At 55.2% G+C, this 14,036-nt stretch overlaps 1 protein-coding gene across 2 annotated transcripts in view; it reads right to left on the bottom strand.

The window, feature by feature from the left end:
• Window positions 1-5,657: 5,657 nt before the first annotated feature.
• ACP6 (acid phosphatase 6, lysophosphatidic) overlaps window positions 5,658-14,036 on the bottom strand; it is a 24,118-nt gene continuing 15,739 nt past the window's right edge. The window contains exons 5-10 of one of the 2 annotated variants that reach the window (XM_006764165.2): window positions 12,253-12,340; window positions 11,298-11,430; window positions 10,243-10,340; window positions 7,894-7,989; window positions 6,366-6,531; window positions 5,658-5,852 (exon numbers count right to left, since the gene is read on the bottom strand). In XM_006764165.2, coding sequence (XP_006764228.1) covers window positions 5,709-5,852; window positions 6,366-6,531; window positions 7,894-7,989; window positions 10,243-10,340; window positions 11,298-11,430; window positions 12,253-12,340 — 725 coding nt within the window. In that variant the 3' untranslated portion in view covers window positions 5,658-5,708. The other variant, XM_006764167.2, reaches the window with a different exon arrangement.

The following is a 14,036-nucleotide window of genomic DNA, read 5'->3' as shown; positions in this document are numbered from 1 at the left end:
CCTGCCATGGTGGGTGAGCTGCCAAGGTGGCCCGGCCCAGGACAGTGGTCTACGACGGCCGCCTCCAGGACGGGGACCACGTCCAGCTGCCTCGGACCACAGGAGCCACGGAGGCCTTCCTGACAGTGCGGGAGCAACGCCTTGTGTGTGCAGCGCTTTGCCTATTCCGCAGTGCTGCACCTACCTCGCCTAGGCGACCCGGGCGATTCTGGGAGGGAGGCACTGTGTTACCGTTTTACAAGAGGATAACAGGCTTGTTAGCAGGAATTAACACACTTTCCCAAAGTCACACAGGGGCAGGACTTGACCTGATTGGCCAAGATCAGTTCCCTCTCAAGTTCTCAGGCATTAGTTTGGATCTTTACTTCAGAATTTAAGATCGTGGGCCATGCTATGCTCCCCGCCCCTCTTTCAGGGAACTGTGCATTTCAAAAGCCAGGCAGGGAGAAAGGGGACCTGGGAAGACCCGCTTTTCACGGGTGTTTTCAGCTCCCTCCACCCACCCGTCAGCAGGACCAGGTTCCCAGAGGCTGGCAGGGTGGACGGGAGGGTTGGGACTGCCCGGCCAGTCCCTGTGGCCACCAGGGTCTGGACAGAGCACACAGGCCTCTCCTCAGAGAACTCCCAGCCAGCCAAAGGGACACAGGCTTCCCTAGTAGCCCCCGGGGACACAGTGGACTGCAGTGCTGGCCCGAAGCTGAAGAATGCCGCTTCCCGGGCATAGAGTAAGCAGAGCAGTTTCTCTGATGAGTGGTGATGAGCGGTGCCCCAGAGCATCCCAGCTGAGGAGAAGGGGTGCCATGTACGACTTGCAAAGACCTGAGTTCCTTAGCACAGATACACGTAGGGCGCATGCCAGGCCTGGTGCCTGAGGACGGGATGGGACCCCCCGCCCCTCTCCAGGTGGGCCCGTCACAGTGGGACCTGCTACACGGAACTGTCGAAGGGCAGGGCCTGAGCACAGAGCTCCGTGAACAGGTCCTCGGGAAGGTCTGCCAGGTGAGTCCTGATGATGTCACCTACCCAGCAAGCCAGCGATGCCAGGGACACCACTGGACTCCCCTGGGAGGCCTTTACTTTGCCACCAAGGGTGCCACCCTCTGGAAATTAACGTGATCGTAGCAGCACTCATGGAAAGCATGGAGAGGGAGCGTCAAGGCCAGGGCATGTTAGGAGTCTCTGAAGTGCTTCCCACGTCCATCCTCAGGACAGAAGGTCAGGCAGGCAAAAACCAGCCTCCTATTTTATGGCTGGGAAAACAGAAGCTCAGAGAGGGTGCGTGACGCGCCCACAGTCACACAGCCGGTGGGCGGCAGAGCTGGGCTCCCACACACAGGGCCACCCCCTCAGCAAGGGCATGCAGAGAGGGCGCTGCTGCCCCGGAGGCTGGCCTCCCGGGTTCCATACCAGCTGGGAGACCGGTCCCAGCTACACATCTGTGGGCAAAAACAGCAAAGGGCTAAAGAACACCCGAAAGCCCTAAGGCTGGCTCAATCCTCACAACCCCAACCGGCAGGCAGAAGGACCTCCATTACATGAGGGGCAACAGGCTCAGAACCACTGCCCAGGTCAGAGCACGTCTAGTGTCGGAATGTGAACCCCACAGAGCCAGGTGTTTACTCCACGCTGCCCCCTGCTGGTGAGTGGGAGCGAGTGCACAGAGCCACCTTTAGAAAAGTTCAGAATCCATCCCATAGGTGTTTGTCGAGTCCACTGTGTGCCAAGTCTGTATTTGCTCTAAAACACAGTAGCAGACAAGACGGATATGTCCCCTCCCCCCTGAGGGACAAACAGAAACAGGGAGGCATCAAGATGAGCAGGACTTAGAGGGCAAAGGGAGGGCGTTAGGGGTCTGGGGACGAAGGCGTGTGAGGCCAGATTTTTCTTAAAACAGTTCAGTCTGGCCAGAGGGGATGAGTGTGGGTGTGAGGCTGGAGAAATAAGCAGGAAGCAGGTCTCAGAGGGTGACAGAAGGCAAGGAAGGGTGTAACCCGTTAGGAAGTCACTACCTCACCTGGGCGAGTAGTGCTGAGGGCGTATGTCCATTCATCCAACAAATGCTTGAACACTTGTATGTACCACAAACTATTTTATTTTTCCTTTTTAAGTTAGATGGCGAACTTAGCAATTTTAGATACTCCTTAAAGAATGAGACTTTTTAAAATGTTTTTATTGATTTTAGAGGGAGCGGGAGAAAGAAACATTGACATGAGATACATTGATTGGTTGCCTTCCATTGAACCCACAACCTGGGCATGTGCCCTGACCGGGAGTTGAACCGGTGACCTTTAAGTGCATGGGACGATGCTCAGCCAACTGAGCCACACTGGCCAGGGCCAGGAACCACTCTTGATATGGGGACACATCGGTGAAAGGTGAAGTCGGTCTTCGTGGAGCTCACAGTCTAGTTAGAGATAAATAAGTCGCCCATGTGTAATGTCAAGCACTGGTAAAACCACGGTGGGAAAGAGGACAAGTGCATGGGTTTGCTGGGGCTGCCGTAGCAAAACACTGCAGACCAGGAGGCTCACACAACAGAAATGCATGTCCGTATAGTTCTGGAGCCAGGAGGCCAGGGTCCTGGTGTCAGCAGGGTTGGGTTTCTTCTGAGCCTTTCTGGGCTTGCTGACGGCCACTTCTCCTGTGTCTTCCCCTGGTCCTCCCGCTGTGCCTAACCTCTTCTTATAAGGTCACCAATCATATTGGGTTAGGGTCCACCCACATGACCTCTTATCACCTTAATTACCTCTCAAAGCCCTTTCTCCAGTCACATCTGAGATACTGGGGGTTAGGACTTCAACGTAAGAATTTTGAGCGGACAATTTTGAGCCCGTAACAAGAGGATAGGAGCCTGGAGAGAGAGAGGAAGGGTCTGAAATATTTTATGTAGGATAATACGGGAGGGCCTCTGATTTGAGATCTGAGTGATGGGAGGGAGCCAACCAGACAAAGGTCTAGGAGCACATTCCAGGGAGAGGAAACAGCTTAGGCAAAGATCCCAGCGAGGATAGGACGTGGGGTTACATGACATACAGGACAGGAGAAGGCGAGGGTGGCTGAGCGCAGCGAGAGGAGAGGAGGGACGTGGGGCCCACTGTGATGACTGTCTCTGTGACGTGGGAAGCCAGGAGAGAGTTATGAGCAGAAGACTGATGTGATCTGACTGTGTTTAAAAGCAATGCCCATGCTGAGAATAAAAGAGGGAGAGGGACAGGGCAGAGACAGGACTTTGCAGTAAGCCCAGGTGAGAGGCAAGGCTGGGACCAGACAGTAGTGAGGGAAGTCCTGAGAAGTGGTCAATTCTGGATGCAGTTTGAAGAGACACAACAGGATTTACTGATGGATTCGATGTAAGAGGAGAGGAATCAAGGGAAATTCCAAGCAACTGGGTGGAAGTGGTGCCATCTGCCTAGAGGAGGAGCCTGTGGGAGAGGTTACATGTAAGGAAGAATTGAGAGTTGATTGTGGACAATGGAAAGTCTAATACATATTAAGTATCTTCCATATCCATGTAGTGATAGTGAGTACACACCTGGAAATGCGAATTCAGGGGAAAGGTTCAGATGTAAGAGGTAAATTTAGGAGGCACTGTAGAAATGAGATCACTGGGGATGAGTGTAGAACAGGACTGAGCCCTGAGACACCCCAACACTTAGAGATTACAAAAAGGTAGACTCAGCAAAAATCTGAGAAGTTGGGAAGCTGGAGGAACACCAAGGAGTACTTGTCATGGCAGCCAAATGACAACACAGTCCAAGGCTGCTGGCGAGAGCCTGAGAAAGGACGGGCCACGGGCCACTGGAGTGAGCACTCAGAGGTCACTGATGACTTTGACAAGAGCCGTTCGCACGGATGTGGAACGAGTGGGCACCTGGTCACAGCTGGTTCAAGATGAGTCCGAGGGGGCAAGTATGAAGAACTCCTTTGAGAGGTTTTGTTGTAAAGGGGAGAGAGAAAACAGCACAGCTCTAAGACATGGAAAAAAATTTAACAGAAAATTGTACAGCACATTTGTATGCTACTGGCAATAACTGACAGGAAGAGAAAGTCAACCACGCAGAAGATGAATGCAGGAGCCAGTGTAAAGCTGGAGGGCTGGCCCTGGGTGGGAGGGATGGTTCCTTCTCAGTAGCAGGAAGGCCTCTGGCCACCAACACCAATGGGTTAGCAGCTTTGGTGGGGGTCGTGGTGCGGAGACCACAGATCTCTTCTGATTGCTTTTACTTTCCTATAGTTATTGTCAGAGTGAGGATGGGGAGGAGATATTGAAGGTCAAGGATGAAGAGATGGGAATAGATTCACGAAATAAACGGGTAGGACAGGCCTGAACTGATTGAAACAGAGGAAACCATAAGAGTAAGGGGACAAGGATAGGCTTTTGGACGAGCAACTGAGTGGATGGTGGAGGCGATGTTCATTCAGAAGGGAGCCTGTGACGCGGGTTTAGTGGGAGAGGGAGGATGGATTCTGACAAGGAAAATGCTGTGTCTCTGGTACATCCACGTGGACAGGAGTGTCTGCAGTCAGAAGAGAAACCTGCGCTGAGAAGCAGACCTGGGGGTGTCAACATAGAGGTGGGTGGGAGTGGAGGGGCTTTGTGATGGCTATTTCCTCTGAGCGGTAAAGGGACTGGTTGTTTGAAACAGGTTCTGAGGAGGAATGAGAACATGGACAAGGGAATGGGGGGCTGACAGGTACCTTGGGCGCTGAGGTAAGGGTGGAGGCTCTACGCTGAGTGGATCCAGCCTCCACTGTGGAGCCCTGGTCCTCCCTCAGGAGCTCCAGCCCCAGACGCCAAGCCTCCCAGCATGCCCTGCGGGGTCTCCAGAGCGTGGCTCCACCTTCCTGCCGGCAGGGCCCGGCCTTCAGCTAACCTCTGCTACAGCCGCTCCGCCCTGCTCACCTGAGAACGCCCACTCGCCCCTCTGCCCCTGCCAGGGGTTCTTCTTGGAACCCACACAGCTCCTGAGCTGCCGCACCAGACTGAAGCCCGCTGTGCTGCCACCACCGATTGACTTACCTGCCCCTCCCCCTGGGCTGACAACCTGAGGGCGGAAACTTCTCGCCTTTATAGTGACCCCTTCTTAGGAGGTGCTCAATGGCGATTTGTGAAACGGAGATAAGAAAAAAGAACTGAAGTCCAAAGCCACGAACTTCCACAGGGTCACGAAGTCCCGGCCGAGGTCACAGGCAGATGCTGTGGACGTGGGACTCAAGCCACAGTACAGGAAATGACCCTTGGTCTCAACATCACACTTCCTCTCCTTTCAAGAAGTGACCTTGCTAACACCCACAGGAAGGAAACACCTGACCCTACATTAAAGCACATGAACTCCTTTTTTTCCTGTTTTTTGTTCATCTTCATCTGAGGATTTTTTTTCCATGGCTTTTCAGAGGAATGGGAGGGAAGGAGGGTGTCGGGGAGGGAGGGAGAGAGAAAGAGAGAAACATCGATGTGAGAGAGACATGTCAATTGGTTGTCTCCTGCACACCGTCCAACTGGGGGCGGGGAGCGAACCCGAAACTGAGATACATGTGCTTGACAGGGAATTGAACCCCCAACCCTTCAGGGTGCGTGGAAACGCTCCAACCACTGCTCCAGCCACGGCAAAGCACATTCAGTCTTGCTCCTGCCTTTCCCAAACATAACAGACAGGCACTGCGTAGGGCATTTTATTTAAAATCAATACATCCGCGTGGATAAGCAGTCACTCTCCATTTCCAAGTTCCGTCACCCGGGCTTGAGAGCAGAGTGTGTGGTATTTCTCTGGGCTTAAGGTGTAAACTGACAAGGTGTTCAAGAACTTGTCCAGTGGACAGAGCTGGTCCGGGCAGCCTCGCGGCACCTGCTCCTGTGGGAGAGAGGTGCTCAGCCAGGCCACCGCCGCCCGGACCTGCATGCACGCACGTGGCAGCGGGCAGACGGCTCCTCCGCCAGCCTCCGAGTCACTGGACAACGTGTGGGACTGACTGGGAAGACAGGGCAAGTCAGGCCGGGCTGGGAGGGCTCTCGGTCTCGTCTCTGGGCTGCTCCAGCCTCTGCCCCCACAGCCACCTGCCAAGGCCCCAAGCGAGCGCTGACAGCACTCCCCTCCCAGACACCATCACCAACTTTCAAAACAAGCTCTCAGTGAGTTTACATCCCGCAGGCACGCTGGGAAGAGGAGGGTGCCTGTTCCCGGAGGGTCTGGAACAGGACCGGGATGAGGCCACGCTCCCGCCTGCCCTGCAGGCCAAGTCTGCCTGTCCCGCGCCACAGCCACAAGCCGCCCGGCATGACGCAGAGAGCGAGGTACCAGTGAGGTTCCACTGGGCGGAGGAGGGAGGCGTGGTGCCCAGCCATCCCCACCGGCCTCGGGTCTCACCTCCCCGTGGTAATAGAGCTGCACAAACCACTCCTGGGATTCCCGGTGCCGGTAGAGTTCCATGGTCACGTCAGCAGCAAACGGTGGCCATTTGTGGTCAAAAATCCCCAGGGCCAGCAGGAGGGGCAGGAGGGTCACATCGTGAGCCGCGTAGAGGTACAGCTTTCTGCAACGGGGAAACAGTTCTCCCCTCGTCTTCTCTCGGGACCGGAGGCTAGGGCAAGGCCTGCCTTCTCCAGGCAGGAACGCTGGCCTCCGAAAGCAGGGTGTCTGGGAATGGGTGAGCCGGGCTGGGAGCCCCTCTAAGCGGAGGGTGGGAGGGGCCTATTCCCACTGCTGCCTCCCTGAAGCAGGGTCCCCGCTGGGTGGCTCTCTGGCTTCCTCCTGCCACGGGCTCCACGCCCACCCACCCGCTCCTCCCGGTGACTTTCAAAGAGGACACTGAGCGTGTGCGCCGGGGGCCCTTCCTCTCCTCTCCCGGGAGCCCGCCCTCCTATGCCAAAGTCCCTCTTCCTCAGCCGTGTGATGAGCTTAGGAGAGCAAGGCTTGTCCTAGTTGGGGAAGCTTGCAACTTGAGGGAATTAAGTTCATTTCAAAGGAATATTAATGCACCTGCTTGGCCCTCAACACATTCTCCAATGGCTTTGATTAGTAATGAAGTTGCTATTTCAAGCCACATCTGTCTGACCCTTAAATCTATCTCTTGGGAAAGATCAAGGATTTTATTTGTTGAGCCCCAAACCAGAGGACTAGCACCGGGGGCTGAAGTCTACAGATACACGGCCGGGCAAAGCAGCAAAGGCTGCAGGAAACGCATGGCCATCGCGGTGCTGTGACGGACGGGGAGGGGCAGGCCCACAACTTGCTATTGTAAATCTTGGCCCAAGTTCCTGATGTTCCTGCTTGAACTCACTGTCCCCTGCCTTTCCCCTGGGATCCGTTTAAATACAGACTCTGACTCAGTGGGTGAGGCGGGGCCCGAGAAGCTAACAAGCCCAGACGATGGCAAAGCTGTTCACCCGCAGACCACACCTGGCTCGGCAAGCGCACAGGATGCTCAGCGTTCCACAGCGTGGCCCCTTCCCGGGTTCCCACCTGCACCCGTGGTGGTGGGGGCTCGTGAGCCACGGCCACCATTTTAAACTGCCACGTGGTCATACCCTTCCATACTCAGTGAAGGTACACCAACGAAACCATCTATTAACCAGTTATCTTTGTTCTGGGCTATTATAATAAAAATCAGTGATATCATAATTAGCTACTCTGTTTGACATGTTCAATTAGAAAAAAATAGAAAAATTAATTTAGGGCTCTTTAGCTAAAATTAAAATTTCAAAACATGCCAGGATGGGTGTAGCAGGAAGAAAGGCGACGATGTGAATGTCACTGGGACTTGTGGCCTCTTGAACATCCACCGTCAGTCCCTGACAGCCTGGTTCTTGCCCCCCCCCGAGACCCGGGTGCCCTCCCTCCGGGCAGAGGCCCCCACAGCCCTCACCTGCGAGCTGAGCTGAGCTGCTGTGCGTACCTGTGGCTGCCGGGGGGCGTGGCCGGGTCCACCGCCATCAGCAGGTTGCCCTCCAGGAGGTGGAGAAACGGTCCTACCGCCATCTGAAGACTTTCCCTGTGGCCAGGAAACAGCACAAGGCACTCAGCACGGGGAACGCAGGCCGGTGCTGCCCCCGCGGGCCTCACGGGCCGAGTCAGACAGAACTGAGGCAGAGACAAGTCAAGCACGAGGGAAAGCGACAGGCTGGGGGGAGAGAGCGGCGCGGCCGCCGCGAGTTTGAGGGTTCTCTGTGCACAAACACTCCCAACAACAGAAGCCCAGGACACAGACCTGGCATGCACACAGCTGGACGGGAGGGTGGAGGGGGCAGGGCAGACAGGCCCTCAGGAATAAAGGACAAAGCTGGCCAGGGCAGGGCTCCCAGAGGCAGTCCGATGGAGCCCCATCCTAGCCAGTCCCTCGTGCAGCCTCCCGAGACCAGCCCGCAGCACCTTCCTCATTCAGAGCTGGCTTCACAGGTCAGTGGTCGTGTTCTCGTGCTCATGGGGCTGGTGCTGTGGCTCCACCACTGTCATTCCCGGGCTGGTCACAAAGCAGTAAAATGGGCAAGCGGCCAAAAAATTTGGTTTTGGTGCCTCTCACTTATTATCAAAGAGAAAAAACACCTCTCCCAGAATTCCCAGAACCCAATCACCGGCAAAGGGAATGGAGCTGCTGTGATTGGCTTAGCCCAGGGGTGGGCAAACTTTTTGATTCGAGGGCCACAATGGGTTCTTAAACTGGACCGGAGGGCCGGAACAAAAGCATGGATGGAGTGTTTGTGTGAACTAATATAAATTCAAAGTAAACATCATTACATAAAAGGGTACGGTCTTTTTTTTCAATAGTTTTATTCATTTCAAGGGGCCGTATCCGGCGCGCAGCCAATAGTATGCCTACGGTTGCACTATCCCCTTCCTCCTCCGCTGTTCCATCAGCCTCTGTGCGCTCCTACCTATGTCCCATCATCCTCTGTCCCATCTGCCTCTGTACCCTCCCTTTCTCTGTCCCATTATCCAGTGTCCACTCCCTCCTCTGTCCCATCAGCCTTTGTCCCCTCCCTCCCGGGCCGTAGTTTGCCCACGGCTGGCTTAGCCCAATTCTTATTCATGTGACGGGATAAAGGGCCACCTTTATAAATCAAGGAACGTTAAAGCAGGAGATGAGCAGGCAACCAGTCCGGTATGTAACATACACTTTCCAAAAAGTGTGCGGCAGCCAAGCCACGTTGGATGGCACTATGAGGGTGCGGAAACATCACTCATGAAACCGGACTAACGGGACTCAAAGGAGAGAGGACCAGGTCTGACTTAAAATGCTTCACAGCAGGAGAAAGCAAACTGCAGCTGCCGGTCAAATCCAGCCCACCTCCTGTTTGTGTGGACAAAACTTCATCGTGCCCTTTGTCTGCACGTCGCCCTTGGCTGCCTTCACACTTCATGGGCAGAGGTGAGTAGTTGCAGAAGATAAAGCATAAGCCACAAAGCCTAACATATTTACGATGTGTGGGTGCACATGCGTGTGTATTGGTGGAGGGAGGGCACTTCAGGAACAGATGCTGGAAGGGCGTGCAGGGAGGCCGCAAGCGGCAAGGTGTGGCCGGAGCCTTCGGGGGCTCTGTGTGAGTGAGGAAGGGGGCACGGACCGGAGTGGAAGTGGCAGAGACTCTCATGCCTGTGCAAATCCTCGAAATGTCAGCTGTGTGCTTCCTCCCACTGTCTTCCCAGGGCTGCTCCTACATTTCCCATCGCCTCCTCTACCACGTCACCTACGCTGCGTGCAAGTGGGACGTGCGCCACCAGTCACAAGAGCGTGCTTGCTGCCATGTGGCCACTCGGCCGGTCGGGAAGCAGGCCGCCCGACAGAGCCCGAAGCATCAGCGACATGGAGAACACGGGCTGGGAGTGGAAGGGCTGTGCCCCTCGCCGAGCCCAGTCCCTCCAACTATAAAGCCGGGACGTGGGCCCCATCTCACAGCGAGAACCTGAAGGTTATTTGTGAACTGTGAGGTGATGAATGAAGTAGCAATAATTACTCTTACTTCGGCGCCCGCACCTCAAGTCCTTTGAAACTTACAGCTAAAGGAGTGTCAGTGAATGAGGAAGCTCAGTCAGGAGGTGGCTCCCGATTCTGGGTGACAGTGGACAGAGCGCGAGGTGCCCAGCCCCAGCTCCGCCACAGGGGAGCCTCGCGGAGAGCCTGCACAAGGGGGTGGTCTCCGCCAGGGCCCAGGGCGCCTGCAGGCAGGTGTGAGCTGTCGATGAGCCCACACACACACACAGGAGGCTGCCCACGCGTGACTTCACTCGGCAGCTGGAGAGGCCTCACCTGTCTCCACTTTGCATGTACAAGGCTGTGTCCACGGCTCTCTGTTCAATGATCCGTGCGCTTCTCCTCAGCGCGGGGCAGCTCAGGAGGCCATGCACCTGCAGGGCCACGGGTACGGGCTTAGAGAGACGCGCTTCTCACTCACTGAGCCTGGCAGCTGGCAGCTTCCACGGAGCCTCCAGGGCCCGGGGAGGGCCTTCGGCGGGGTGGGAGGGACTTCACAGCTCAGAAAGCTGTGTGCTCAAGGTCCCATGGAAGCTATTCCTAGAGAGCTGAAGGCCCGGGAAAAAACTGTGTTTCCTCCCTTCTGACGGCTCCCCATTTACTCCAAAACAAAAAAGATTGTATTTTTTTTAACTGTAAAAGAAAAAAGTGGAGAATAAAATACAAGGCAAGTAATTCATGGCCTTCATTTTCCTCAAAATGATTTCCAGAAAGAATGGCACATAAAAGCTTCACAAACGCTTGTCTGATAACCTCGCACCCATCTCCCACCCAAGCGCCAGGTGTATTTCCGGCTCCAGGGCACCGTCATCTTCACCAGAGAAGGAAGATCCAGCTACACGGCCCGGGGATCTGAGGCCTGAATCTGAGAAGCACTTGCCAGAGGGCGGTGTTCAGTGTTGATTAGAGAAGAAATCCTATGGCTCAGGAAGTCGGGGAAACAGACTTCAAGATGAACCAGCTTTCCTCACTGCAGGCTGCCCAGAGTCTTTAATATGCTGATGTGCATGCACACTCTTCAAAAACAGGTCCGATATACAGGGACGCCAGAACGTATAGACAAGGATCCTTCCTTCCCACCACCCACCCCGCCCCGCGCATCACAGCGCACGCACATCACGGGTATTCTGGGGAACCTGCTTCCGGAAACTGATCTAGTTAAACGTCCGTGCTCCTGAATGAGTCCCCTTGATGGTCCCCCTGCCCTCACAGCTGCCTGCAAACCAGAGGCCTCCACCCACTCCCCTCCACCCAGTTCCCGCTCAGGGGCCAGGCCATCGGTGCCCACGCCAGACTCCCCCACCCGCAGGGCCCAAGGACAGGCATCCCACCTGCTCAGCAGCCATGTTGTCGAAGAGCATGAAGAAGTCCACTCCATCACCATCGGCAATGCCCATCCCCTCCTTCACCTTTTCCAAATCCTCCGAGATTCCTGGCTGCAGAGAGGCAGCCTGCCTCCGGCCTCTGCCAAAACATAACAAGTGTTCCCTTACACTGTACAGTGACTAACAGTTTACAAAGCATATCCAATCCATCACTGGAACCTCATTCAAGCCTCAACCACTCATAGGGGTTAGCTGTCATTATCCCCATGTTACAGATGAGCAAGCTAAGGCTCTATGAGGTCAAAAATGACTTGTGAAAGTTAGCAAGCACCAGGGCTAGAATAAAAGCCTGGATTTTCCAAATCCCACTCTAGCATTTTCTTTTATTATACCCTAAACGATGCAAGCATAGCCCTGGTCTGCCTGAAAACAGCGTTCTTTTCTCCTGTGAAACACATACCTCATCCTCTTAGTATAGCCTAGAAATTCTTAAATACTGAGAAGTGCCATCAGCCCAAACCAACCTATCCCACAGGGTGGCACGCTGGTAAGAGAAGGAAGTCTGTGTCTTCTGCCTGCCCACCTGGATTTGCAGTTTGATGACTGGTTTGATCATTTTTTATTAACCTGTTAGTTTCTTCACCGGCTCCATCTGAGAGCTCCATTACTGAGAGAATAATGCCATGGAGATAGCGAAGCCCCACCCATGGCCGATGTGCCATCTCTAGCCCAGCACGTGGCTTTTCCAGGCTGCCTACCCCTTCACTATGCGTCTACCACGTGAGCAAGTGCATCTTCACTTCCTGGGCAGCAGCATCGCACCTGCGTGTAAGCCACCCCCCTCCTCCACCAGCAGTGAGCAGCAAGGCCCTCAGTCCTGTGGAGTCCTGCAGGGAACGCAGGAAAGGCTGCCGGCCCCCAGTGTGAGCGGCCCCCAGGGTGAGCAGGCGCGGGCAGCTACCTGGTTCTCTCCCGCAGGCTCCAGCAGCTCTGGTAGTTGGGGTACAGGACTTCAGAGCTCGCCTCGTCAGTGTGGATGACGACGGGTCCTGGAGGAAGGAGGGCACAGGCAGGAAGAGGCTTCAGCATGCTCCTCCCGGCTTCTCCTCCCCTTCTTCTCTGTCTACACAGACAGAGCCACTCCAGCAGGCCGGCCATCGAGGTCACTCCCGAAGGAGAGTGAGAGCCTTCACAGGCCCCGGCCTTGCCCACAGGAGCGCCCCTATGGTCTGACGGTGGAGAAGGCAACAGTCTTGTTCGGTCTGGCACAACCCGTCTTATTGGGCCACATACAGCCTGTGTTCCCTCCCACCGACGCTCAGAGAAGACCTCCAACACCTCCGCACACTCTGCTCTGCGCCAGACCTGGCCGGGGCCTGTGGCAGCTGCCCGGTCTGCAGAGCTCAAGCCTGACCTCTGATGGTAAAGCTCCCACCAGCAGCTCTTTGAATTGCCTGAGGCCAACCTGTGGAGTGATTAGGTGAGTCTAGGCCCCAAAGAACTATTACTCCCAAATTAGTGATCGTCAGACCCCGTCAGACCCCGGGACTTGAAAGGCAGGCTGTGCTAACTGGACTGGAATGTCAACTCAGACACGCTTCGCTGGTCAAACGACCCGAGGCCCTCCAGAGGCCCGGGCCTTAGAGCACGAAGGTGAGGGGTGTGGGCTCTGCAACCATCCGCCAGGGTCTGAATCCCGCTCCGCCACCCACCAGCTTTGTGTCCCTGGGAAAGTCAGATCGCCTCTCTGGACCTTAGTTCTCTCATCTGAGAATTGATGACAACGGTACCTACCTCACAGGGTGATTATAAGAATTAAGCGAGTTCACTAATGCCAAGCTCTTAAAGTTTGGTGCATATAAGTCCTTTAAATGTTAGAATAATAACTGTAATTTAAACCTTTAATATAACATGATAATTTTTATCTGGTATCTGGTATTGGGGTCTGGAAATTGGGCCTCCAATTTATCATCAATGAGGCACATCTGGGTTGACACTCAAATATACGTTGACTGAATGGCTGACCACATGGACAGACAGCAACCTCCGGCGTCTCCCTCAGCCTGTGCCCTGCCCACACACAACCCTCTGGGGTTTCTCTCAGCGTTTGCTCCTGAAACAACATCCCGGAGTTGCACCACTTCTACCATCGTAACACCTTGTGGGGTTCTCTGGTCTATTCAGCTCCCTTGATATGGTCAAGGTACGACAGAGGTACGGCGTGGCTGTGACAGAGCCCCATGGGAGTCCCACGGTAGCTGGGTCCCAGCAGGGAGCAGCCACACCAGGGGCTGAGGACACCGTCCTTCCTTGCTGAGAGCGGGGCAGCCTCCGTGGGCCCTGTCTGCAGACCAGCCTGCCACCAAGAAACAGCTTTCCCACCGCAGCCATACTTCTGTCTACGAGAAGCGGACGCTGCCTTTCAGAAGCGGAGCGAGTGAAGAGCTGTCGGAAGGCCAGGCTCTGCGGGCTGTTCCCAAGCTCAGGGGCTCCCGGCAGTACGGGCAGCCCCTCCTGTCCGCTGCGTGTTCCTAGACACATGCCGCTTGTGGCCGTCAGCCAACCTCAGCCAGAAGCAGCAGCACCACCAGCCCGCTGGGAGCACGGCCAGCCTCCTCAGGCCTGGAGGTTTCCACCGTTTTATCTGTGTTTTTAAAAGCCTGGAGGGCATGTTACATCTACTGGAGATACCGCTGAAGAAGCTGCACAGAGAACCAGAGCCTTTGGCTTACGGCACCATTGTCG

Source organism: Myotis davidii, unplaced genomic scaffold (assembly GCF_000327345.1).
Source record: "Myotis davidii unplaced genomic scaffold, ASM32734v1 scaffold401, whole genome shotgun sequence".
NCBI lineage: Eukaryota > Metazoa > Chordata > Mammalia > Chiroptera > Vespertilionidae > Myotis > Myotis davidii.
The sequence above is the reverse complement of the archived record's forward strand: the minus strand, read 5'-3'. Positions and strand labels throughout refer to the sequence as shown.